The sequence below is a fragment of the Bos indicus genome, chromosome 1 (genome assembly GCF_029378745.1).
Source record: "Bos indicus isolate NIAB-ARS_2022 breed Sahiwal x Tharparkar chromosome 1, NIAB-ARS_B.indTharparkar_mat_pri_1.0, whole genome shotgun sequence".
Taxonomy (NCBI): Eukaryota; Metazoa; Chordata; class Mammalia; order Artiodactyla; family Bovidae; genus Bos; species Bos indicus.
Genome location: NC_091760.1, coordinates 58,996,102 through 59,020,710, shown reverse-complemented (window position 1 = coordinate 59,020,710; position 24,609 = coordinate 58,996,102). Strand labels below are relative to the sequence as shown.

General features: G+C 43.1%; 2 protein-coding genes across 14 annotated transcripts in view; one reads left to right on the top strand and one right to left on the bottom strand.

Annotated features, from left to right (window-relative positions):
• Nucleotides 1-24,609, bottom strand: part of SIDT1 (SID1 transmembrane family member 1) — a 115,184-nt gene that overhangs the window by 15,290 nt on the left and 75,285 nt on the right. For 4 of the 13 annotated variants that reach the window (XR_011566317.1, XM_070788194.1, XM_070788179.1 and 1 more), the window contains 11 exons: nt 20,351-20,422; nt 18,887-19,032; nt 18,055-18,128; nt 16,950-17,016; nt 15,215-15,288; nt 13,660-13,783; nt 13,346-13,463; nt 9,709-9,845; nt 8,968-9,076; nt 4,592-4,671; nt 2,622-2,668 (listed from right to left, as the gene is read on the bottom strand). Coding sequence is in view for 12 of the 13 variants with exons in the window: in XM_070788194.1 (XP_070644295.1) it covers nt 2,622-2,668; nt 4,592-4,671; nt 8,968-9,076; nt 9,709-9,845; nt 13,346-13,463; nt 13,660-13,783; nt 15,215-15,288; nt 16,950-17,016; nt 18,055-18,128; nt 18,887-19,032; nt 20,351-20,422 (1,048 nt within the window). In the remaining variant the exon portion in view is untranslated. The other 9 variants (XM_070788201.1, XM_019982772.2, XM_070788241.1 and 6 more) reach the window with 8 other exon arrangements.
• Nucleotides 1-24,609, top strand: part of USF3 (upstream transcription factor family member 3) — a 104,240-nt gene that overhangs the window by 71,368 nt on the left and 8,263 nt on the right. The window contains exon 7 of the mRNA XM_070788172.1: nt 2,779-2,879. Within this exon, the coding sequence (XP_070644273.1) occupies nt 2,779-2,795 (17 nt within the window). The 3' untranslated portion in view covers nt 2,796-2,879. The remainder of the gene's footprint in view (nt 1-2,778; nt 2,880-24,609) is intronic.

Here is a 24,609-nt window from a genome sequence, read left to right as displayed (position 1 = left end):
TGCCAATATCATGCTGTTTTAATTGCTGTAGTTTTGTAGTATTGTCTAAAGTCTTGGAGGGTTATGCCTCTTGCTTTCTTCTTTTTCTTCAGAATCATTTTGGCAATTCTGGGTCTTTTATGGTTCCATTTAATTTGAGGATTGTTTGTTCTAGTTCTGTGAAAAATATCATGGTAACTTGAAAGAGATTACATTAAATCTGTAGGTTGCCTTTGGTAGTATGACCACTTTAACAACATAAATTCTCCCAATCCAACAGCATGGGATAGCTTTCCATTGATTGTTTAAAAAAATATCTTTTAAACTCATACCTAAATAAATATATAAAATATTTAGGAATAAACCTGACAAAACAGGTAAAACATTTATATGCTAAGAACTATAAAATATAATAAAGGAAATTAAAGGTGATTCAAAGAAATGTTTTTGTTCAATTTTTATTTCAACTGACTTTGTCCTATATGATATAGGAAATTTCCTCTTCTCACAATTTGAAAGCTTCAGTATACTCTAAACTCTTGTATACTTTTCACACATATTCATCATTTATTAGCATTTTGCCACATTTGTTTTATTTTCTCATTCTCTCTCGATGTATACATACATCTCTCCCTATATGAATATACATACACACCACTCTTGTTCTTCAAGGACTATATGGGACTGACTCAAGGTTGCTGCTGCTAAGTCGCTTCAGTCGTGTCCGACTCTGTGCGACCCCATAGACAGCAGCCCACCAGGCTCCCCCGTCCCTGGGATTCTCCAGGCAAGAACACTGGAGTGGGTTGCCATTTCCTTTTCCAATGCGTGAAAGTGAAAAGTGAAAGTGAAGGCGCTCAGTCGTGTCCGACTCTTCGCGACCCCATGGACTGCAGCCCACCAGGCTCCTCTGTCCATGGGATTTTGCAGGCAAGAGTACCAGAGTGGGGTTCCATTGCTTATGTTCAGTCATTCCATGACCTTTGTAATATCCATGGGAAACTGAGGATGGAGAGCCTTAGTGAGGAGGTACCGCCCCCTGCTGGGCAGTCACAGTACTAGTGTGTCGTTGTGCCTCATTTCCCCCAACCCTGCAGGCGCTGGTGTCCCACAGAGATCCTGCTAAGAAGAGAAAGGCCATACACCTTGTCTTGTGAGCAGACCTGGTTTGATTTTAGTTCTACAAGAGGCAGGGACAGGCCAGGTGATTCTGACCCTGTGGACAATGTCATCGGTTTTTTCATTATCGTATCTCCTACCAGCACCCTCCACCCTGTCTTACAAAGTCACCAGGACTGTAGGGTCTTCAGTAAAAGGGTGGCCAAGCAAACATCACAGGTGATCACGGCCAAGAATCACCCATCTCGACGTGTCCCTCAGTGAAGCACAGTCCTTCACAGGCATGACCTTCCCCAAGGTAACCCCTGGGGCAGCAACGTTGTGGGAAGTTTATTTTGGATGCACGTGGCCCGTAAATAAGAATCAAATTCTCATGACTTGATTCTGGTTTTCCTGGGTTCCTTGATTATGGTTTTCAAGAATATACATTTTTAAGAATAATTTGGGACTTCCCTGGTGGTCTAGTGGCTGAGACTCTGTGCTCCCAATACAGGAGGTCTGGGTTTGATCCCTGGTCAGGAAACTAGATCCCACATGCTACAACTAAAGATCCCACATGTCACAACTAAGACCAACGCAGCCAAATAAATAAAAATAAATATTAAAAATTTAAAAAAAAAGAATAAGTTGCAAACACTAGATACATAAAATATAGCTAGCATAAACATACTTTTGCTGCACTGTTCTACTTTGAGGTAGGTCATTTGAGGAAACAAAGGGGCTTCCCAGGTGACTCGAGTGGTAAAGAACCTGCCTGGTAAAGACGTGAGAGACACGGATTTGATCCCTGGGTTGGGAAGATCCCCTGGAGGAGGGCATGACAGCCCACTACAGTATTCCTGCCTGGAGAATCCCATGGACAGAGGAGCCTGGCGGGCTACATAATCCATAAGTTGCAAAGAGTTGGACACGAGTGAGGCAACAGCACGCATACAGGAGGAAACGAAGCCAAGGTAATAATGAAGGAAAAGAAAAGGCAGAAGAATGACACATGCAGAGTAGGAAGACTGAGACCTGGAGGGAAAGAAAGAAACAGGAAAGAGACTTACACACACACACACACACACACACACACACCACCCCACTCCCCCTAGTAAGAAAGAGATGCCTGCTGGGTAGCATTATGGAAAGCTCTAAAAAAAGAGTTTAAAATGGTTGCATTTTTGACTGCTGGCATAGTTAATCTCTCTCTTTATAAATATGTGTGTATGTATGTATATGCATATATAGCTAATCTAATTTATCCACATAAATATAGCAAATTTGATGTTTGTCTTGTTGAACAAATGAGTTCCAGGCGTCGACATGTGGGACTCATTGCTTTAAGGTAGGCCACTGCTAGTACACAAGTGCATTTTTTGCAGGACGACAAATAGCTTTCTTTCAAGTCTCTAGAACAAGCACAGTCCCACACTCTCCTTAATTTCAGATTTCTTTGTAAAAATGACAGCCAAGGAAAGCTAAGCCACAGTGTTACAGAGAAGTTAGTAAAGAGAAAGACATGTTTTCCTAAGACTACTTACAAGGACCAGTTAACCAGGTTCCCCACGATGAGTAATACCATCCTGTCCTGGAAAGGAGGAGAGAAACCAGTGAGTGAAAGGCTGCGTGCACTACTTCTTACCATACATCAATTATGAGAAAACTGCTTTAGTGAAAACAGTTTTTCTATCGATATAGGAGAGCTGTGCCTATGAATGAACACTAATCCTCTGAAGCACTAAATGGCAAAGTCTCTGACTGCAAGCAGACATGACCTCCTCCCTGTAAATGAAGGCCTGGTAAGTAAAGCAGAAGTCTTGCTGTTTCCTTCCTCTTTTTAAAGGAGCTGGGCACCTGCGATTCTTTCCCTGGGTTGTGGTGACTAGTGGGACCTAAGGCAGCTCTTGAGACACAACTGGGATTTGTTTTATTACTCTGGCTCCAAGGAGGTCCCGAAGCTCCCAGTCTCCTGGTTTCTAGACACACATTTTGAATATGTTATTGACCGGAGACGTAGAAATACATTTTAGAGAGTGATACAATTGACATCACTGTGAGAAGCTGTTAGCACCTAAAATTGATCAAGAGCTCATAATTCATGATTGTTGTTATCATTCACACTTTGCCCCGTTTGGTTTTTGTTCCAATCTTGTGTATATTATAGGGCTGCCCTCATAGCCCAGTAGGTAAAGAATCCGCCTGCAATGCAGGAGACCCCAGTTCAATTCCTGGGTTGGGAAGATCCGTTGGAGAAGGAACAGACTATCCACTCCAGTTTTCTTGGGCTTCCTTTGTGGCTCAGCTGGTAAAGAATCTGCCAGCTATGTGGGAGACCTGGGTTTGATCCCTGGTTGGGAAGATTCCCTGGAGAAGGGAAAGGCTACCCACTCTAGTATTCTGGCCTGGAGAATTCCATGGACTGTATAGTCCATGGGGTTGCAAAGAGTCGGACATGACTGAGAGACTTTCACTTCACTATGTATATTATAAACTCAAGTGTATTACTATAAATTTTTTTAAATGATGTATCATGAACTTTTGAGTGAAGAAGAATTTTTTGGTGCAAATACTTTGCACCAAATACTTTCTCTGATTGTCTGAGCGATATATATATACTAGTGTCTGAGAAGATCATAGTACTTCAGAATATGGATCCAGATGATGTGATAATCACAAGTTCATGATACATCATTTTAAAAAATTCATAGTAATACACTTGAGTTTATAATTTTATATATTCTTTATATAAAAATCCTTCTGATTATAAACTATCAGCAGGAATTCAGTGAACACCTATGTGCCAGGCCCAAAGGGGATCACGGGTTCTGACCACAGGCCTGGGTAAAGGCTGGGACAGTGGCTCAGAGGAGGGATGCAAGTTCTCTGGGGTCCCTGGCCAGCGAGCCAAGGCAGCTGAGACCAGCACCCTGATCCCTCTGCTCACTGTAGTAGCATGTAATGTATTGAAAACTATAAGGCAGAATATTTAACAGTGTATTTTTACCCAGAACCAATAACTATAAATTTGAAAAAAGCATTCCTACTCACTGTCAGAATCAAACAGTACACAAAAAGCAAACAAATGGAAACTCTAAAAAGTATAAGTTCCTGATGAAAGTGATTGGAATGACCGTATGACCCAGATGGCCTGGGACGGTCCAGGTGCCATCATTAATACTGCCTTCTATTCACAAATGAAACAATCATACTTCTTTGGATGATGCTTTTATAGGGACACTCTGTCTTGACCCTCCCTCCTTAGCAATCATCACTGTTTGACAGTTTTATATATTTTTTTTCTTTATAGATTAGCAATTTTTATGTAAAAAGGGTACCATTCCATCTTGTCTTTTAAGAGTGAGAAGAAAAGGAAGCAAGATGCCTCTTCCCTCACTAACTGGACCTCAGCCACCCTAGGCCATCTGGCCCCCTTGGTCTGGGGAGCCTTGAGTGACTGCCCGCCGCCCTGTTGTCTGGGAGAGGGCCAAGGGACACAGGGACACGCACGTACCATATACAGAGGCCGGCTGCGCTGCTGGATGCAGTCCGTGTAGAACACCACAGCGGCCCGCCGGAAAATTCCCCAATCTGCTGATGACACAATCGCATGGTGAGAAGGCTTAGTCACTGGTAATACAGAACACTCCACTGTGGCCAGAGCTTTTGTGGCCAGGATGAAGATGTCCTCACCTCATAAAAGCCATGCTTTGCACCTAATAGGTCAGTAATAAATACTTGCTTTAAGAAATGCACCACCACCCCCACAGCCACCAGGGATTTCATGACAGGTGTGCCTCATCCGTGCGACATCCCACAGAAAGGCAAGCAAGATGGACACGGGACAAGCACTCACAGATCACTCGGGCAGCTGGCCAACCCGCCTACGGTCTCCTGTGGCTAAGTTTCCCTCTGTTGATGGTTTACTCTAGTGCTGTTTTCTTTACAGCAGAGATGTGATGGGGCCTCTCAAAAGTCACCTTAAAACATCTGCTCTCTCTAGACCATGGGAAATCGTAGCTTATGAAAATTCAAATTTGTATTTCTCAGTGTGGTTAAAAGTCAGTAAAAATTAAACCAGGGGATACTGGGGACTATTGAGCATGTCCAGAAAGGCTGAATGTGGATTGAAACAATAGTCAAAGGAACATAGATGGGAGAGAGAGGGGGGGGAGCTTTTTTTTATTTAATGCAATCCTTCAAAAGGATGGTATGAAACACAGTGAGTGTGCATGTCACAATTGTTATATAAACAGGACCAGAGCCCCAGGTGGGGCCGTCCTGTGAGCCATCTGCATGTAGATGTCACAGGCAAGGCTGGAGTCTGCCTGAAGTGAACATTTCAGTGAAGGTGGACCCCAGGTCTGTTGTGACTGCTGCTACTCTTCAAGGCCAACCCTGGGTTCGGCTGAAGCAGCTGGACTAGATACAGTCTGGGGGCATGGTGGTAGGGTAGGGGGATGTGCATGCACTAGCCCAGAGGAGGTGGGCTGGTTGGGGTGCATACCTGTCTCTGAGTCTCTCTCTGCACCCTCTTCCTACCAAATCCTGCCCAATTTGGAAGGCATGTTTAGAAAGCAGACTTGGCAGGTCAGCCAGGCAGGTTGTTTTGTTAAGAAAACAAGCTAGAAAACCCCGGGAAGGACAGCTGAACATTACCTGTGTCAGACACATCTGAATCAGTGGGAAGCAGAGAAATGAGAAAAACAAAAAAAGATTTGTAAGAAGGAAGCCAAACAGGTAAACTACTGATTGTTTTATTTTCCTCTAGAAATGGATGACTTTAGTTTTCTGATTACAAAAGAAATGTTTTCTCATAAAGAACACAGACTGCTGCTGCCTGTCTCACACGTTCAGAGCATGAGTCAGACTTTTCTCTCCCTGTGTCCTTTTGTGCAGACTGAACTGAACTGAACTGCAGCTTATAACCCTTCCTCTCTCTGTGGTCCTTTTGGGGAGGCAAGGGACACAACGGTGATTTGGGCAAGTAGCTCTGTTGTTTTCTGTCTGGGTTTCCCTGGTGGCTCAGATGGTAAAGAATCTGCCTGCAATGCAGGACACCCGGTTTTGATCCCTGGGTCAGGAAGATCTCTGGGAGAAAGGAATGGCAGTCCACTCCAGTATTCTTGCCTGGGAAATCTAATGGACAGGGGAGCCTGGTGGGCTATAGTCCATGGGGTTGCAAAAAGTCAGACATGATTGAGTGACTAACAACACTATGCAATGCTCTGCCTCCTTGCTGCCACTGTTCCTGTGTCCACATTTATTTTCAGGTGAGGCTTGAGGGCCACAGGGAAAGGAGTCTGTGATTTGAGAAAGCAAAGGCAGTTGTCTGACCACTCTCCACTAACCCAACTTCCTGCCTCTGGACTAAATGTAGATGCAGTTGTCAAATGAAGTACCGAATTTTCCTTTTGACTCTGGTAAATCTGTAACCACTTGGGGGAAGACTCCCTAGGTACAGGAATTTAAAATCTTCAGATAAGCTATGTGAGGACTATCTTCCCTTTGCTTCTCCAGACCCACCTACCATGTCTCTGTCCCTACCATGCCTGGGGAGGCTGACCATAGGGACCATGCAGTGGGTCCCCTTAATTCTGTTGGGTTTGGACAGTGAGAAGCCCCAGCAGGAGACTTCAGGGATAGAGAAAGGACAGTCAGCTCAGAGTACCATCTGCCTGGTGCCCGCCCTGTGAGGCTGCCTGTCAACCAAAGGACATTGATCCTTTCCTGCTGACTTGCTCTCCATGATGCCCTCCTTCCACATCTTGGTAACCACTTCCTCCATGTCTTTTTGGGCTTGTGGATAGTAAGCTTCTCTGCTCCTAACCCCAGGTTACTTTCATTCTTCTCTACCCCACTCCTATCCTATGGAGAATCCCTTTGTGAATAAATCATTTGTCTTTGGGCATGACATCTTTTTCCTGTTGGGACCCTAACAAACTATTTTATGGTTATAATAGACTACATTAAATTCCTCCTTTTTAGAAAGGTATGGGGCAAAGGTGATATAAATATATTAAAAGCCCCTCTATCTATTAATGGTCATGACCATTACATGTATCTATATTCAGTTTTATTTTTCTGACTTGGAAAACCCAGAAAAATAGTGCTTAAATTATTTTCCTTTTGAGAGTTTAGTTTGTACAGTTTCATCCACTTCTGAGTATGGAGGATGGGACATGAACAGACAGCTGGACCAGATGTCCTACACAACTAGCTCATGACACTTCCACTGGAGGAGTTGGAGGCACCCTGGCTATGTTAACACCAAGTGTTAATCTACTGAGCATGCCAAAAGGGAAAATTAAATTGCTAAAATGATTGATTGTTTTATTTTGTTGTCTAATCTTAAAGCTGGGCTTCTCTGGTGGCTCAGATGGTAAAGAATTCTTTACCCAGATGGTAAAGAATCTGCCTGCAATGCGGGAGACTGGGTTCGATCCCTGGGTTGGGAAGATCCCCTGGAGGAGGGCATGGCAATTCACTCCAGTATTCTTGCCTGGAGAATCCCCATGGACAGAGAAGCCTGGCAGGCTACAGTCCATGGGGTCGCAAAGAGTCAGACACGACTGAGCGACTAAGTACACAACAGTTTTAAAGCCAATTGTTATATAGAATTGCTCTTAGATGTGGGCAACAGGGGTGCCATATTTGAAAGGCCCTCATTCCCCAGTGAGTGAGGAGTCTGCAGAGCAAGGGGATTGCTCCTCCCAGGCCACATTCTGAATTCCTGGACCCAAGAATTCCCTGCCCTAATGGCCTTGAGTTTGCTCTCAGAACCTGCATAAACTTTTCCCCTGGTTTATTTTCCTGAGGGCAGTATGCACTTCTACAGGCAAGGAATGGCCAATTGGATGTTGGACAAGTGTGTCCATATGCACACCTGTGAGACCCCTTAAGATGCCGGACAGAGCCAGCAGTGGGAAGAAAAGAGTGGCAGGGGCTGGAGACCAGCTCTCCTGTACAGCTGTGTTCTGTTCTGTGTTCTAGGGTATTCTCCCATGCACCTGAGAATTTTAAATTTGAGCTTGTACCTTTTAGATTGTAATAAAGGTGCATTTATCAGTTGTTGGTCTGCTTTCTTTCTTCCCCGTATATAACAGTGTTTTTAGTTTTCTTTATAACATAAACATTTTCATATGTATGGTGTATAGGCTTTTATTTACAGTCTTGCCTTGGCTCTGGAAATATTAGGGATGAGGCTCTATGTTTATATATGTTGGTTTTTCTTGAAATATACAAATGAATCTTTGGGTCTGACTTCCCAGACCTTAAAATGATGGGTGAAATTTAGATGCTCTAATATGACTTGTTTCCATGTATGCTGAATGACCAACAGGAGCTCAGAAGCTGATTTCCACAGGGCACTAGGCGTTCTAACATGATCTATTCACAATGTTAGAGAACGTTAGGCAGGTATCCTGCCTCTGAGATTGGCAAGTTGATCTCTGAGAGTTCCAATCCCAGAATTTGAAAAGCATATATAAGTTCTTGATAGCCACTTAGCATGGTTAGAGAAATATTCTTTTTAAATACTACAGACTGAGAAATACTCTTTTCGGTGGAATTAGTGGTGTGACAATCATACTGTTCTGCAAACGCACTTTCAAAGCCTGGTGAATTGTAAAGCTTTTGAGACTTGGGAGTTAGAAGGATGCCTCAGCTCTGAGCTAGCTTAGTTTCTCAGTTGAAAACAGAACTAGTGATAATAAGTTGCTGAAATTTTATACAGGAGAGGAAGCTCTTAGAGAAAATATATGCTAATAAACACAATTCAGAGCACGTGCTCATGGTGACCAGTAACACTCCCATTTAGGATAAGCAGGACAATTATTTCTTGGGGGGGCATTAAATGGCATGTTTAGTATAGGGGAACAGGTGACTCACCTATCTTGAAACGACCCATGTAGTAGATCTGGGTGCTGAGGGCCAGAGAAGCCAGAATATGGATTGCAGAGAAGATGACCCAGAACCACACGTCATTCTTCCCAAACACCTGGAAGTAAAGATGGAAGTTACCATCATCTATTCTTTTCCCCAAAGAACTCACTAAAGTTGTTCCTTCTCTTGTGCATGCATACGTTGTCAAAAACCGAGCCATGTGTCTGTTTTGGATTTCCCCGTCCTCTGAGCTCTCAGGGATCTTACTACAGTCAGAGAAGGAGGAAGAATGGCTACCTGGCTGCGTGAAAAAGAAAGAAATGGAAAAGGGCAGCAGTGGGTAAGGCAGCTGAACAGCAGTCGAAGAGGCAGGCGGCCTACAGTTGGAGGCTGATGCTCTCCAAAGAACAGAAGGCAACTGACACTTGTCCACACGTGTTGGGGAAGTGGCTTCTGTTCCTTCAGGCCAGTCTCTGTCCCATTAGGGCCTATGTGTGTCTATTCCAGTTTTACCTGAGTCTGGTCCCAGCTGTATATTAACACTGTCCAGGGTCAGTTATACAGGGATCTGTTACATTATCAAAAATTCTAGCTAAATAACTAAAATGCCATGAATGGGCCAATGATGAGAGTGTGTCATGGGACAAGGATTATGGTTAATTAAACCTGTACACCTGAGGTCCAAAAAAAAACACCAAACGTTAAAAAGCCTCCCAAGAGGGCTGCTGGCCGTGGGGAGGGACACACCACTCCAAGGACGGTGAGTGTGATGACCAGGGCAAAGGAGGCGTAGGCGGCGTAGGCGCTGGCGTTGATGTCCGGGTGGCGGGTCTGGTAGAGCTTCAGCATGCAGAGGCCGGCGATCATGTACATGAAGGAGGTGTCTGCGGAGGAGCCGAGACAGTCAGGATCCAGTAGGCGGCAGACTGATCTTCAGAGAACCCTGCCCTCCCGGCCTTGGAGTATTTGCTGCCCTCAGCCCGTGTGCTGACCTCCAGTGTACTAGCCTCCCGAGACACATTCGAGGCAAGCCCTACACACTCCACTTCTCACCCCCTCCAAGAGGGGGGCTCCTAGCTCACAGAAGAAAAGTACCAGATGATATGATGAATAACTGACTCGCAGGGGTGAATGTGTATAAACGCCCCTGTGCAACAATAAAAGAACCTTTAACAGTGACAGGATAGTGTGACAATAAAGAAAGTCCCAGATGGATGCAGGAGGTCCTTCTCAGTGTCCTGAAACATAACCACATTGATTACTGCCCATGTACACAGCTTTCTAGCCTAGGGACAGGAGACACCTAGAAATTACACATGGCTTAGCTGTATGAGGGTTGTGGTTGTTTAGTTGCTAAGTCACGTCCAGCTTTTTTGTGACCCCATAGACTGTAGCCTACCAGGCTCCTCTGTCTATGGATTTCCCAGGCAAGAATATTGGAGTGGTTGCCATTTCCTTTTCTAGCGGATCTTCCCCACCCAGGGATCAAACCCAGGTCTCCTGCATTGCAGGCGGAATCTTTACCATCTGAGCCACCAGGGAAGCCCCAGGAGGGTTAGGGAACTGCAAATTAAAACAACAATGTAATGTCTCATGTTACTAAAAAATGTGGCAAACTGTAAGTATCTAACAATAACACAAATTAGTGATAAGGGGAAAGTGGGAACTCTCACTCAGCTAGTGGGAGTGCAAACTGATACTCTGAGGAGAAACTTGGTGCTTTTTTTGGTAAAATGGAAGATACATAAAGCAGGTGATCCCCAAATTCTAATTCTAGGTGTTCCAGGGAACCTTTCTCACATGTTCACAAAGACATATATATGAAGATATTCATTGCAAAATTGTCTGTACCTGACCTGCCTCTTGAGAAATCTGTATGCAGGTCAGGAAGCAACAGTTAGAACTGGACATGGACCAACAGACTGGTTCCAAATAGGAAAAGGAGTACGTCAAGGCTGTCTATTGTCACCCTGCTTCTTTAACTTATATGCAGAGTACATCATGAGAAACGCTGGGCTGGATGAAGCACAAGTTGGAATCAAGATTGCCAGGAGAAATATCAATAACTTCAGATATGCAGATGACAGCACCCTTATGATAGAAAGTGAAGAAGAACTAAAGAGCCTCTTGATGAAATTTAAAGAGGAGAGTGAAAAAGTTGGCTTAAAGCTCAACATTCAGAAAACAAAGATCATGGCATCTGGTCCCATCACTTCATGGCAAAAAGATGGAGAAACAGTGGAAACAGTGGCTGACTTTATTTTCTTGGGCTCCAAAATCACTGCAGATGGTGACTGCAGCCATGAAATTAAAAGACGCTTGCTCCTTGGAAAAAAAGTTATGACCAACCTAGACAGCATATTCAAAAGCAGAGACATTACTTTGCCAACAAAGGTCTGCCTAGTCAAGGCTATGGTTTTTCCAGTAGTCATGTATGGATGTGAGAGTTGGACTATAAAGAAGGCTGAGCACCAAAGAATTGATGCTTTTGAACTGTGGCGCTGGAGAAGACTCTTGAGAATCTCTTGGACTGCAAGAAGATCCAACCAGTCCATACTAAAGGAAATCAATCCTGAGTGTTCATTGGAAGGACTGATGTTGAAGCTAAAACTCCTATACTTTGGCCACCTGGTGCGAAGAGCTGACTCATTTGAAAAGACCCTGATGCTGGGAAAGATTGAAGGTGGGAGGAGAAGGCCCGACAGAGGATGAGATGGTTGGATGGCATTACCAACTCAATGGGCATGAGTTTGAGTAAACTCTGGGAGTTGGTGATGGACAGGGAGGCCTGGCATGCTGCAGTCCATGGGGTCCCAAAGAGTCAGACACAACTGGGCGACTGAACTGAACTGAAGTGAACTGAGCAAAATATTGGCAACCTTGAAGTGCTGTACAACAGAGAAATTGATAAATGTAGTATATTTTTATTACATAGTGACAGTTTTCAAAAATGAATGAACTGGATATCCTTGATTCATTACCAATAATTCTTGAAAATTTTGTTGAATGAAAAAAGGATGTAGAACACAGTGTGATAAATTAGTATTAATTTGTTATTCAAATTAAAATGAAGAACTATTCAAATGAAGAAAAATTATAAAAACGAACTAGAAGGATAATATAAAATTGATCATAGTTGTTGCTTCTGAGGAAGGAGAGAGTGGACAAGTTTGGAAAGCAGTTTGAAATAGGACCTCAACTTTACACATGTTGTATTTCTTTAACAAAGTAGATTAAGGCAAATATTTTAAAGTGTTGGCATTTTTTTCCTTCTGAGTGGTGAATGGTATTGTTCTCTATAGATTTCCTCTATTAAAAATGTCTTCTATTTTTAAAAAGTTAAAATATAACAGAGTATCTGTGGTGTTAACAGCTGGAGGCTAGAGCACAAACACAAAATAACTGTTTGCAAAATTCACATCCTCAAGTGTGGAGGATATTGTTAACTGCCTTCTTCCAGCATCAGCTATTCCTGCTCCATCCTAATAGCATGAAGATGCCAACTCAAATATCTCAGCTCCACTTCTGCTCAGAAATGCACACCTCACAGCCTGTTTGTTTAGGAAAGCTCACAGCACTTCTGGTTTCAGGGAAGCGTCTCCCTTGTCTAAAGGTAACTTCCCCTCCTTTGGCACGGGGATTGGTGTAGCAACCCTGGCCCAAACTAACCCACACACAGAAAGAATCTGAAGTGGACTCAGGGCTGTGTGAGCTATTGAGGAGTGAGGGGCTGTCATCTGGGGAGTGTGGGGAAAAGAACTCTCCTTGATTTCAAATGATGGCTTCCTGGAAGCCAGCTTGCTGCCTCCTCCAAGACATCATGGTATGGAGATAGGAAGTAATGACCCAATGTAGCTATTTTTGCCACCAGGAGGAAATACAGCCTGAGGAGAAGACTAACATGCAGTCTGGGTGCAGCCAAGGTGGGTGGTCACAGAGAAGGGGAAGCAGGGCCACCTCTGGACTTGTGCTGATAAATATACTTGTTATTTAATCCGATTTGAATTGGATTTTTTAAATTACTTTCAACCCAAAGCAAGCAAACTGCTAAGTTAAGCCAAGCTACATTGAGGGAGATTTCTAGATGCCCTGTTGGCAAATCTACCTGCCCTGCTGCCTGACACCTACCACACTGCCTACCTGCAGACCTAGCCATGAGATTGATACTCAGTGTTCAGTGCTTTCTAGTCGATAAAATGTGGTCAGGGAGGAAGAAATGATACAACGTGGGAAAATCACGCCCTGTGGCGAGGCACCCTCTGATCACTTCAGCACATGTAAATGTAATTTAATTCTTGCAAGCTCGACTTTGGCATTTTTGAGAGAGTCCCAGGATAAGACTCCTGTACCTCAGATCTGTGTAGCTGATGTAAATTGTGATTACCGAACTGGAAGTTGGAGTAATTGGGGCAGACGTGGTAACAAGCACTGAGCACCCCTTCCATCATCAGTGCAATGCCCATGGCATAGAAGAGACCGAAGTGTTTGGGAATCCCGTATTCCTGAAAAAGCAGGAAGCGTGGTCAGTGGGAAGATCCTCATTAGTGACTTTGCCGCAGAACCCGGCACCCGCGCTCTGGCCCTGTGTGGTCCCTTACACGTGATCCATCATCACACCAGATGTCCCTCCTACTTGCAGATCCTGTTTGGAACCATAACCCTTCCTAGCTCCCACCTCCCTACCTGCCCTGTACTCACCATGGCAAAGATGTCCTTGGCTTCCAGAGCTCTTCGATGGAGAATGTCCCGGTGCAAGACTATCAGCAGGAAGAGGCAGCCCAGGAGCACGTGGCCCAGGTTACTGAGAATGTTGTTGAAGGCACTAAGGAGATAGAGATAGCGAGGGAGTCAAGGCATCCGAGAGCTTCAGAGGCTGAACGAAGGCATGGAGGGGCGAGGGAAATCAGCACTGTTTTCCACCAATAACCTTTCCATGAGACTTCAGGACTGAAAATCATCAGAGAGCATCTTTGTCCTACCTCCGTATTAGGATGCTTTGCTTAGCCTGTGATAATGTGTCTATTTCCTCCCAGGGATGCCTGTTCAGCCTCCCTAACACCCAATGATCCTCTCCTGTCCCGGTGGGCACTGGCAGAGTATGAATCCTAGGAAAGAGAGCTATTCTGCAGATGGGCAGCTGGGCCATTCAGCTAGTTGCGAGAGTGAATTCAAATACATGGACCCATGTTATACATCCATATTCAGCTCCGTAACTGTGAATTTCAGGATAAATGTCAACTGGTCACAGTCAGCAGATTTCTTTCAGAAAACTGAGTCTAGTTCATTCTGGATGAAAAAGCCAGGCTCCCAATTGCCAGGAAAATCCCTCTTTCCACTTCACCATGTGCTGGAGGATGGAGCACAACCTTAGGAGCAGCAGGTCCAGCTATGAGGCCCAAATCACTCACAGTTGAGGGAGCTTCTGCAAGTCCTTGCCTTTCTAACTAAGCCTTAATATCTTTATCTAAAAATGGGAGTAATGAGACTTCTCTTGTGATCCAGTGGTTAAGGCTCCACACTGCCAGTGCAGGGGGCATGGGTTTGATCCCTGGCCAGGGAGCTAAGATCCCAATGCTGTGCAGTGCAGCCAAGAAAATAATTTTTTTAAATGATAATAATAATTAAAAGTAATCTCCTTAAAAATAGCAATAAAACTACTAAATTAAAAAAAACAGTGGTAATAATAAGCATATCTATCTTATGAGGTTGTTTAGTGGATTGAACGTATTTGCAGCTCATGCCCATAGACAAGGGTCATCACAGCTAGGGACCTGATATTTTCAAACACATCCCACCTTCTCCTTAGCAGATTATTCTTAGGGCTGTTTCCTGAGCTCCTCCCCGACCCACCCCCCTCATACAGGAGTGGGAGAGGAATACCTAGTCTCAAATCCTTGATTTCATTGCCCTTTACCCTTGATTAGGGCTTCCCTGGTGGCTCAGATGGTAACAAATCTGCCTGCAGTGCAGAAGACACGGGTTCAATCCTGGGTGGGGAAGATCCCCTGGATAAAAAAATGGCAAGCTCACTCTAGTATTCTTGTCTGGGAAATTCCACGGACAGAGGAGCCTGGCGGGCTATAGTCCATGGGGTCCCAAAGAGTCAGACACGACTAAGCAACTATACTTACTTTTTGATTGAGGTAGTTTTCCACAATTGTTTCTAGTATTTTTTTTAAATACACATTTCATACTACATTACACAAAAAGGCATCTCTCATTGCCTCATGGGCAACCACAGGATTGGGCTTACCTCAAGACACCCAAGGGGTGAGCACAGAGGAAGTTGTAGAAGCAGATATCCTGGTTGCCAGTGACGTTGACAACCTGTAAAAGCAAGAGCGAGAAGAGGAGACGCTGTCTGTCTCCATCCCCTGAGCCTGAAATCACAGAAAGCAGGCGACAGTGCTTGCCGTGATCAACTGTCAGAGATCTACAGTGTAACCAGTGCTCCTTCTCAGCAGGGCATGAGTCATTACCTCCAGCCTTCACACAGGTACAGACACATTTCATTTAAATGCTACCGTCTTGCTTTGAACTCAAATATTCTGTGTCCCTCATTAGGTGGCCAGACAGAATTCAACTGAAAACATTTCCTTTGTTCTTATTGTAAAAGGATTCTGAAAGGATGTTAACTCTGGGGCCTGCCTAGCAGGACTGTCACAGTACATCCTATTTTCTAGATGAATCTTGGGAGGGTAAAGAGCTGTCCCATCCTTTGTATTGAATTGATAACCACAGGGCAGGTGGACATAAGGAGATATGTGGTCAGTTTTCCATATTTATCACTATCGTTAAGAACCCTCCTATACCACAGCTGTATCTTCCAACAGAGCCCCAAAGTATTCAGAGAATATTTAGAGTATAAATTATGGTGCTCAAACCTTATAAAGTCCTTGTCCTCATCATGTATTAAGTATGGAGTTGGTGAAATATTATTAAACTGTTGACACTCTAATGTGGGTGTATATTGGAATCACAAAGAGTTTCATCAGTATTGATGCCTGATTCCACTCTGATCTAACTGCTGTGGGGTACAGCTTGGACACTGGTATCTTAAAAAATCTCACAGATGATTTGAACACACAACAAAGTTTGAGAGCCATTGTATTAGAAACACCTTTAGCCTGGTGCTATTCTAAATGGGCTTTTTCATGTATAATAGATCCTAGACAAGATCATTTATGTGTGGGGATTCTCAAGCTGTTTTAATTATTGTTTTTTTTTTTTTTAATTCTGATTGCCTTTACAAAATCTGTTTATTTATTTTTCATTGCAAAGGACCTTTGTTGCTACACAGGGGCTTTCTCTAGTTACAGCTAGTGGGGGCTACTCTGATTTGCGGTGTGGGCTGCTCATTGGGGTGGCTTCCCTTGCTGTGGAGCATGGGCTTCAGAGCACAGGCTCAGAGGTTGTGGCACACAGGCTTAGTTATTCTGTGGCATGTGGGATCTTCCCAGACCAGGGATCAAACTCATGTCTCCTTCATTGGCAGGTGGATTCCTATCCACTGTGCCACTAGGAAAGTCCTTTGTTTGTTTATTATTTATTTTATATTTCCTTTTCTTTTAATATTTTATTAGTGAAGCTGTTCTTACTTTTACAAAAAATATTTACCCTCAATGACGGGACACCGGCTAAATTAGACATCAGGTTTCTTTGTTTTGGTCTGGAACTTTACCCATCATCCCACAATGATCAAAAGTTTAGACTGGTTAAACAATAGACATAGCTGACAGACACCAAGACTAAATGAGTGCAAGGTAATAATTTCAGACTGGTAGACAAAGTAATACAAGAGGTCTGTGATAAAACATTGGGGAACTAGATTTAAAGCTCAAAGACGACCCAATGGGGAAATCCTGTGGGAATCCGAATGAGAAATTAATTCTTGGACAGAGCTCTTTATACCTTTCTCTGTAAATTACAGCAAAGGTCTTTCTCTGCTCTGTGAAAGCTGGGATTTGGGGGTCTGAGGCCGCACTTACTGTTTGGTAGGTGATAACCAGCTGGATCACAGGCAGTGCATAAAACACAGCAATGGTAATGATGTTCCTATGCAGACAAAAGGAACCAGAAATGGTTATTTCCAAATTAACAATGGAATTTTTGCTTTTTAATTTTTTTAAAGTATCTTTCCACCCCATAACTGCCTGCTTAACTCACCAAAGTGATTAGACACTGATTACATGGTTCCTGTTTCTCCAAACTTCCTCTCATACAATCATTTGCATAACAGTGTAAATACTACTTCTGGTTTAAGGAAATTATCAATAAAGGCCTATCTCTTTAGGATATCATTAGATTAAAAATGATCAGAGAGCAGGTAATGGGTGATGGATCACACGAAGGGGATGTGGCTCTCTTAGCTACCTCTTAGTTCCAAAACACTGGTCCCACTATGCCGTGGAGTTCCACGTGACCCCCACTGGGTGGCTCTTGTTTCCCTCTAGCATCCGTGTCCAAGTAAAAGGTCATCCTTCCAGAGAAAAGAATGAGAGGAGCTGCCACAACTGTCTGTCAGGGGTTTCTGAGGGAAAAGAGGGACCCGGCCAGGCACCTCAGACTTTCTGCCTGGAAGGTGGTCCTGGAAGGACCACCACCTCTGTGTGGTCCATTTATCGCAGGTCTATTTATCATTGGCTGATGATATCATCTTCCCTCAGGGTGATTTCTAGCTACCGGGAGGTGCTCTAGGCATCTCATCCCAGAAATCACTGGCTCTCCCAAGGGTAAGTCCTGGTGAGAGAAGAGGGAATGGTTCCTATTTAACATGCCTCCTGGAAGATAGTTTTAGTATCTTCCTGGAAGAGGATTTAGTGTCTCCCTAAAAACACGGGATTCCACTACTGTTCTTATTTATACTTTGTATTTATTTCATTTAGGACTGGTTGCCTTTGATTGGGTTTTGTTTGTTTGTTTTTCCTATGCATTGTGACTTAAATCCTTTAAACACCTCTATGTGTGTCTCATTAAACACTGAAACCTGTGATTTGGTTCACTTATATGAATCACGTAAGTTCACTGTGGCTTTTACAAAGAAAATTTTAATTTTACTAAAGAGAGCCATAGTCCTTCTCATCATCTACTCACCAAAAATAAATCTTATACTTTTTGCTGACAATTCTTCGGTCCTTCCTGGACAGATCTGACAGGTAAAGGAACATCTGGGATGCCAAGTAAAAAGAGAATGCAAAACTGTACTTGGATGTCTTGCATAAAATACAAAGAAGAGCTTTACATATTTCAGTTTAATCCCTCATTAGGGATTAAAATGATTAAACAAGACTTTTCTCATAATTTTGCTTTTCCTAGGATGCCTTTAAAAATCCTAGTATTTCCCTTGGCTTTAGGGAAAGTGGCTGATGTGAGAAACCCAATGGGAATCTTGAATACTTCTTAAATTTCAAGAATTGGTTTCCCAGTTTTCAGAGATGCCCACTGTGTGATTCTTGAATTACAGAGTTGAAACCATACCATTCACCTTCATGTCGCTTACTGGGTACAACATAGTCTGATACACATGAATCAGAAAGAAATGAGCTTTTACTCCTGAAGCATTTTATGTCTGGAACCAGGGCGTTTTTCCAAGTACACCCTTCAGTGAAATCTTTTCTTGCACCTGGTTGGAACCCTTCCTCATCTTTGTCCATAATCAGCCACCTCAGACCCATGAACATTTTAGTGCTCTGTTCTCTTTACTGCTGTCACTTTTTCCCTCCAGAAAGGAGTGTTAATTAACTGAGTATTGCTTTTAGTAGCTAGTTAAGCTTTATCTAAAAAGCCCCCTGTGAAATTTGACTCCCCCTGAAGAAAAAAAAAAAATACATATATATATATAAAGGCAATTGAGGCATTGTTGAAGTTGTATTTGACTCCTGAACTTTCTGTCCTCTGGAGGGTGTGGCCAGGCAGAGAGAGGTACCTTGGTGCGGATGATGTTCTTATCGCTCTCAATGTCTGGCATGGTGTCAAAGTCACTTTCCTCCACGGAGCTGTCAGTGTCTGACTGGCATGGCTGTCTACCATCAGAGGAGGATATTTGCCTGCCAGGACTGGAGCTTGACTCATCTGAAACAGAGGAGACTCTTCTGCCTTCCCAAGCTGAGAAGAACCCATGGAACCCATCTCGCTCTCTCTCTGCAAAACACAGTGCTGACTCATTCTTGGACACGTTGTGTGGGTAAAAACCAACTCCTTACCCACAACACATGCTCTCTCAATTCTTCCTCAATGGACTTCTGACTCTCCTATTTTTACATTTAAATCACCTATTTCTAGGGCTGAATACAAAATATAAAGGCATCTTCTGTGTTAACTCTTTGGATGCAAAGATAATGTGCTTATATTTCATGTTTCATACTTTGAAATATGAACATAAATATATAAACATACACATGCATGTACTTATGTATAGCATCTACCACATGTATATGTAAGCACCTACATATCCGGCAGCTATACATTTCTCATGGATAAGGTATCTGTACACTGAAATCCCCCACATGCCGTATCTGTGATTATATAATGAAAACCACATTTCAGGAAGAATCCTTGTGTTCCTGTGAATGTTTCTGAGAGCAGATGGGAATTTGTGCAGCTTAATGAGCACATGAGCCAAGCCTACCTTCCACTTTTATTTCTTCTGTTCAGATGGTTAAAGAAAAAAAACAAAACCCTGTTCTTGCAGAGCCAGAAATAAGTCTCCGGCGCTGAGCCCACATGCTTCTCAAAGTTACAGAAGAACAGGGCAGGAATACAAGATTCCCAGCCCCGCTATACTGACAGCTTAAAGCACACCATTCATAGACCTGTAAGCATCATGGAAGTGTGTGGAAGCCTCAGTGCCCTCCAATGCTAGCAGGACAGAGATCAGAATTCTGTCCCCTTCAGGCCACTTAAGCAGCCTGGGGGTTGCCGTGTGAGTGACTGGTGGCAGTGAGCAGGTTCAGTTATGAAGTTAGCCCAAATGGAGGATTGCTAGGCTTCGGTCATGTTCACCTGCTGCACAGCCTCATCTTCTGAGCGCCCTTACTCCTCTGAAACCTGAGAATGAAACAATGGGTCAACTGATGTTGGGCTCCCTGACATCAGACTCTTGACGCATTTTCCACACCCTAAACTCAGTCTGGGTATGAAAAAAAACCCACAGGAGTTGACAGCAATGGTCCCAGAAAATTCTGCTTGAATGTGGCTAGCAGACTCAAGAAACAGATCAATAGAACCAGAAAAAAAGCTGGAAGGAAACTTCCAGATCACCCAGTCAATTAATCTTATATGATGACCACCTTGCCCACTTTCACAGTTATTAGTGGCTGGAGGGTCACTTGTATCCTATTCTTGGGAGAATCAGGAGACACTTCCATGAATGGACTCATTGTAAAAATACCTATTGCCCCGTAATTGCTCCCTTCAGGGGTACTGGCAGCAATGGGATTTGACACCGACATATTTCCAGAGCCTGTTAAAAAGAAAAACAAAGAGGCAAACACTTGTGTCTAGTTGCTAGAATGAAAGGACATGACTTTAAATAGTTTGATTTTCTTTTCACTCTAATATAAGGAGTCTGCAGGGCAATTTTATGGTCTGCAGGCCAAATCTAGCTCGCCACCCGTTCCTGCATGACCCTTAAACTAGAAATGGTTTAAAATTTTTTAAATGGTTGGAGGAAAATCAGAAGAGCAATACTATTTTATGACAGGTGAAATTTTAGATTTTAAGTGTACATAAAGCTCTATCAGAACACAACCACTCATTTGAGTCTGGCTATGGCTACTTTTGGCTATCAAGGCAAGGAGAAGCAGTTGTGACAGAGACTCCATGGCCTGCAGAGCCTGAAATATTTACTATTTGGCACTTTCCAGAAAAAAAAAAATGTTGCTGATTCCTGCCTAACAGTACTGCAGAATCATAAGGAGTGTGGGTCCTGGAATCACTGTGAGAAAGGTCACCCCTGAACATAAACACCAGAAATAAACTTCTGTGATTAAGGCACTGTAATTCAGAGGTTTATTTGTCACAGCCATTAGCAGTACCCTAACTGTAGGCAGGATTAGCCCTGACAGGAAAGAAATTACTGCACTCCTTGGAACAAACAATAGTGACTACAGGAGCTATGTACAGGAATATGGGTTATTTGGGGCATAACACAGAGATGGAATGGACTTCCCTGGTGGCTCAGACAGTAAAGGATCCACCTGCAATGCAGGAAACCTGGGTTCGATCCCTGGGTCAGGAAGATTCCCTTGGAGAAGGGAATGGCAACCCATTCCAGTATGCTTGCCTGGGAAATCCCATGGACAGAGGGCCCTGGCAGGCTGCCGTCCATGGGGTCACAAAGAGTTGGACACGACTGAGCGATGAACACTTTCACTTTTTTTCAGAGATATAATAGGCGTGTCTGTTGCCGAATGGCTGTTGGCAGTGAGAGAAAAATATTTCTAAGATGGTACTCCTCAAACTATTCCAGTGAGGTTTGGAAAGCCCCAGAGAAAGCTGCCTCCTAAGCTTCTCACTGGTTATTGGAAAAGATGCTCTCCCGTTGAGTTTGTCCACTTCTGAGAATTAGGAGGAGCTGAATAAAGAGAACACAAACAAGGGTGCAGGCATCTAGGCAGTTTCTCTGACTCTGACTTAGTGCCACAATATTTCTGGGAGCCACCGTCATCTGTGAAGACACCTGAGAATATTTCTCTGCTGTCTCCTAAGCTTTGTCAGGGTCTGGGATGTTGTCAGGCTGCTGGGAATTCCATCATGTGTCTTCTTCCTGAGAGGTGAGATTGCTTGGATCACACTAGGGGTGAAGAAGTCTGTGAGTTAACTAGTCAGTGTCTTGTACTCTTGCAGAAAAATCTATTTTCAGTGAAGACATGTAAGATAGTCTATATCCTCATTGCAAATATATTTCCATTTCTTCTTTGAAAATATCATCGGTATTCTTTACATTAATGCTACAGTATGCAACACACGTAAAAGAACCAAAAGCCTCAGACAATTCATTTGTTTGTCACAATTAGCTCTTTTCATCCAGCTTTCAAACTTCATTCCCACTGGTGGACAGTAAAAACATTCATAGTTTGGGGAGCCAATCTGTAGGCTTCATCATGTTTTCACTCTTTGTGGGCCTATTCCTTTCCTCCATGGAGAAAAATAATTAAATCTTAAGTTCAAAACATTTAGCCAGTGATGAGGAACAAATCAATAGCCTTGGAGACTCAATTTCCTCCCTCCTTTTGGTAGCCTAGCCAAGAGCCAGCTCAGTTGGACAGCAAGGCCTCTGGCTAATGCAACATTCCTGGCAGGCAAAGCTATTCCCAGGGCTCTCACAATGGACTTTGGCATTGTTCCTAGGCTTGGAGACTCCTTGATATAGTTCTTACTATTTAGAGAGAGTAGATGTTCCTTGGCTTTTCTTGGGCTTACCCATAAATATGTAACATGGTATCAACACCATCTGTGCTTTTCATCCAACTTCAAGGCAAAGAAACAGGTTACTTTCAGACTCTTAAGAGTGAGAGATTAAATCTTTTGAGCACAGTCAGAGTATTATGGGAAGATGCCACGTACAGTTTGACCGACTCTCCTTGGCCAAGGACAGATTTGGCTGTAGTTTGGGCAGAGCGCTTTGCTGCCGCCACTACTGAGGGTAACAAGTAGTATTACCACTATTACCACCACTGCTGGTGCTGCTCCTCAGGCTTCTATACTGTTGCTGCGCTTGCTGCTGCTATGACTTCTGTCACTACTGCTGCCTGACGTAGAGCGTCTGACACAAAGTAGTAAGCTTTTGATAAACGTTAGGCAGCAGTGGTGACACTGGTGTGTGTCAGACACTCCTTTAAGTTCTTTCCAAGAATTCATTCTTTTAATTTTTCAATAACCTTGTGACATGGGTGCTATTACTATCACCATTTTAAAGATGACAAAAAGCAGGCACAGACAGATCAAGTCATTTGTCCAGAATCACTCACATAGTGGATAGATAATGGTTCATTGCACTGATCTCAGTTAAAATTTATCTTCTTAATTGAAAAAAAAAGGAAGGGATTTTCCTTTAACATTTGAATACCTGGCAGTGAGTGTGTTGCTTTTACAGTGCTCATTTTTCAAAAGAGACAAGGAGTTGAGGCGTATTTGCATTTCCACTCATATATTCAAAAAAGGTATCTAAGCACAATATTTGATTTTTAGTTGGGATGCTGCTGCTTGCCTGTAATTCCGTATAGTCTTCTTTCTATCAAGGTCATTCTGTGTGGGGCGGGGCGGGGGGCAGGCGACTCTCACAGAAACCACCATTCTGGTCTCTTCCTTAAGTGATGTAACCTTCACATTTCCCTTAGTAGCTTTCACATTTTTCCTCTTTTCAAGCCTAAATTCCCTTCTTTTAATCATTAACTTAGGTCCTTGTTTACAGTGTAATTTAAAAAAATATTACATGTGCAAATAGTGAAAATGATACTAAAATCATAAACCGCAGGATTTCAGGTCTTTTCTGTTCCCAGGAAGCCCTCTGGTATGGAAAATAGATGCGTGCGTAGGATAATGCTTGAGTTCCACTGTGGCGGGGGGTTAAAGTGGTCTGTGGGAGGCAAAAGGTTTTTGTGTGTGTGATCAAAAGAGGCAAAAAAAAAAAAAAAAAAAAAAACGAAAACTAAAATCAAAGCAAGAGTGCAAACAAAATCACTGTTTTGTTAGGCAACAACTTCACTAAAAAGAAAAAGCCAGCTGTGTAGGTTTGTTCAGACTTGGATCGTTTCTGCACTCTACTCTGCCTCACAGCTGAGCAGGACCTGGTTTCAGTATAGTCCCCAGTCCCTTGCACTCCAAAGCAACCACAACACCAACAGTTCTATCATGGACAAGAGCATCAAGATTTTCATTTGCAGTACAATTGTTTCAAATCTGTGCATTTTTATATGCACAATTAAATAGGAGATTGGCCAACACGGGATTACAATATTCTGTTAACTTTTCTAATGTCTAGAAAGGCAAAAACCAAAGCACTGCCTCCCAAACTGAATTCAAATGTGATCGATGCTCCCAGAAGGCAAGCCATATTTCTGTTTAACTGTATGGTATATAGAAAGCAGAATTAAACACAATATACCAGCTTATAGGACAGACTGAGATGTTCTGGCTGGGAATAAGCAAACATATAAAGTTGTGAATGAGCTCATCTTAATGAGGAAACTTGTTCTGGTATGTTTTTCTTTACACGTGAGCCCTTTGCCATCTGTCTGCTTTGCTAACTTAGAATAGGATAAGCTTGCCTGCCTGCCTTTTATATTAATTGCTCCATGTGAGGGGAAAAACTTCATTTCATTTTGAGCAGGCTTGACTCTTTCAGGGATTTCACATTTATAACTGTCCTGCCCGCTTCTGTCTCTAGCCTTAGAAGGTTGGAAGCTAAAAAGGAGTCAGAAATGATTGTCAATGAGCTGCTGTGAGGTTTCATTTTTATGCCAGTTGGCTCCCTATTCCAGCTGGTGTCGTGTTGTATTAACATGTCAAAAGCTGAGGAGAAAATAAGGAAGGACACCCATCTTTTCAAGGGTGTAAAAGTAAAATTCCTCTAGAAGAAACAAACAGGCAAGCAAAATCAAGGAAATTTGGAAAAATCTATCAGCAAGTCAATACTAGAGCCTGAGA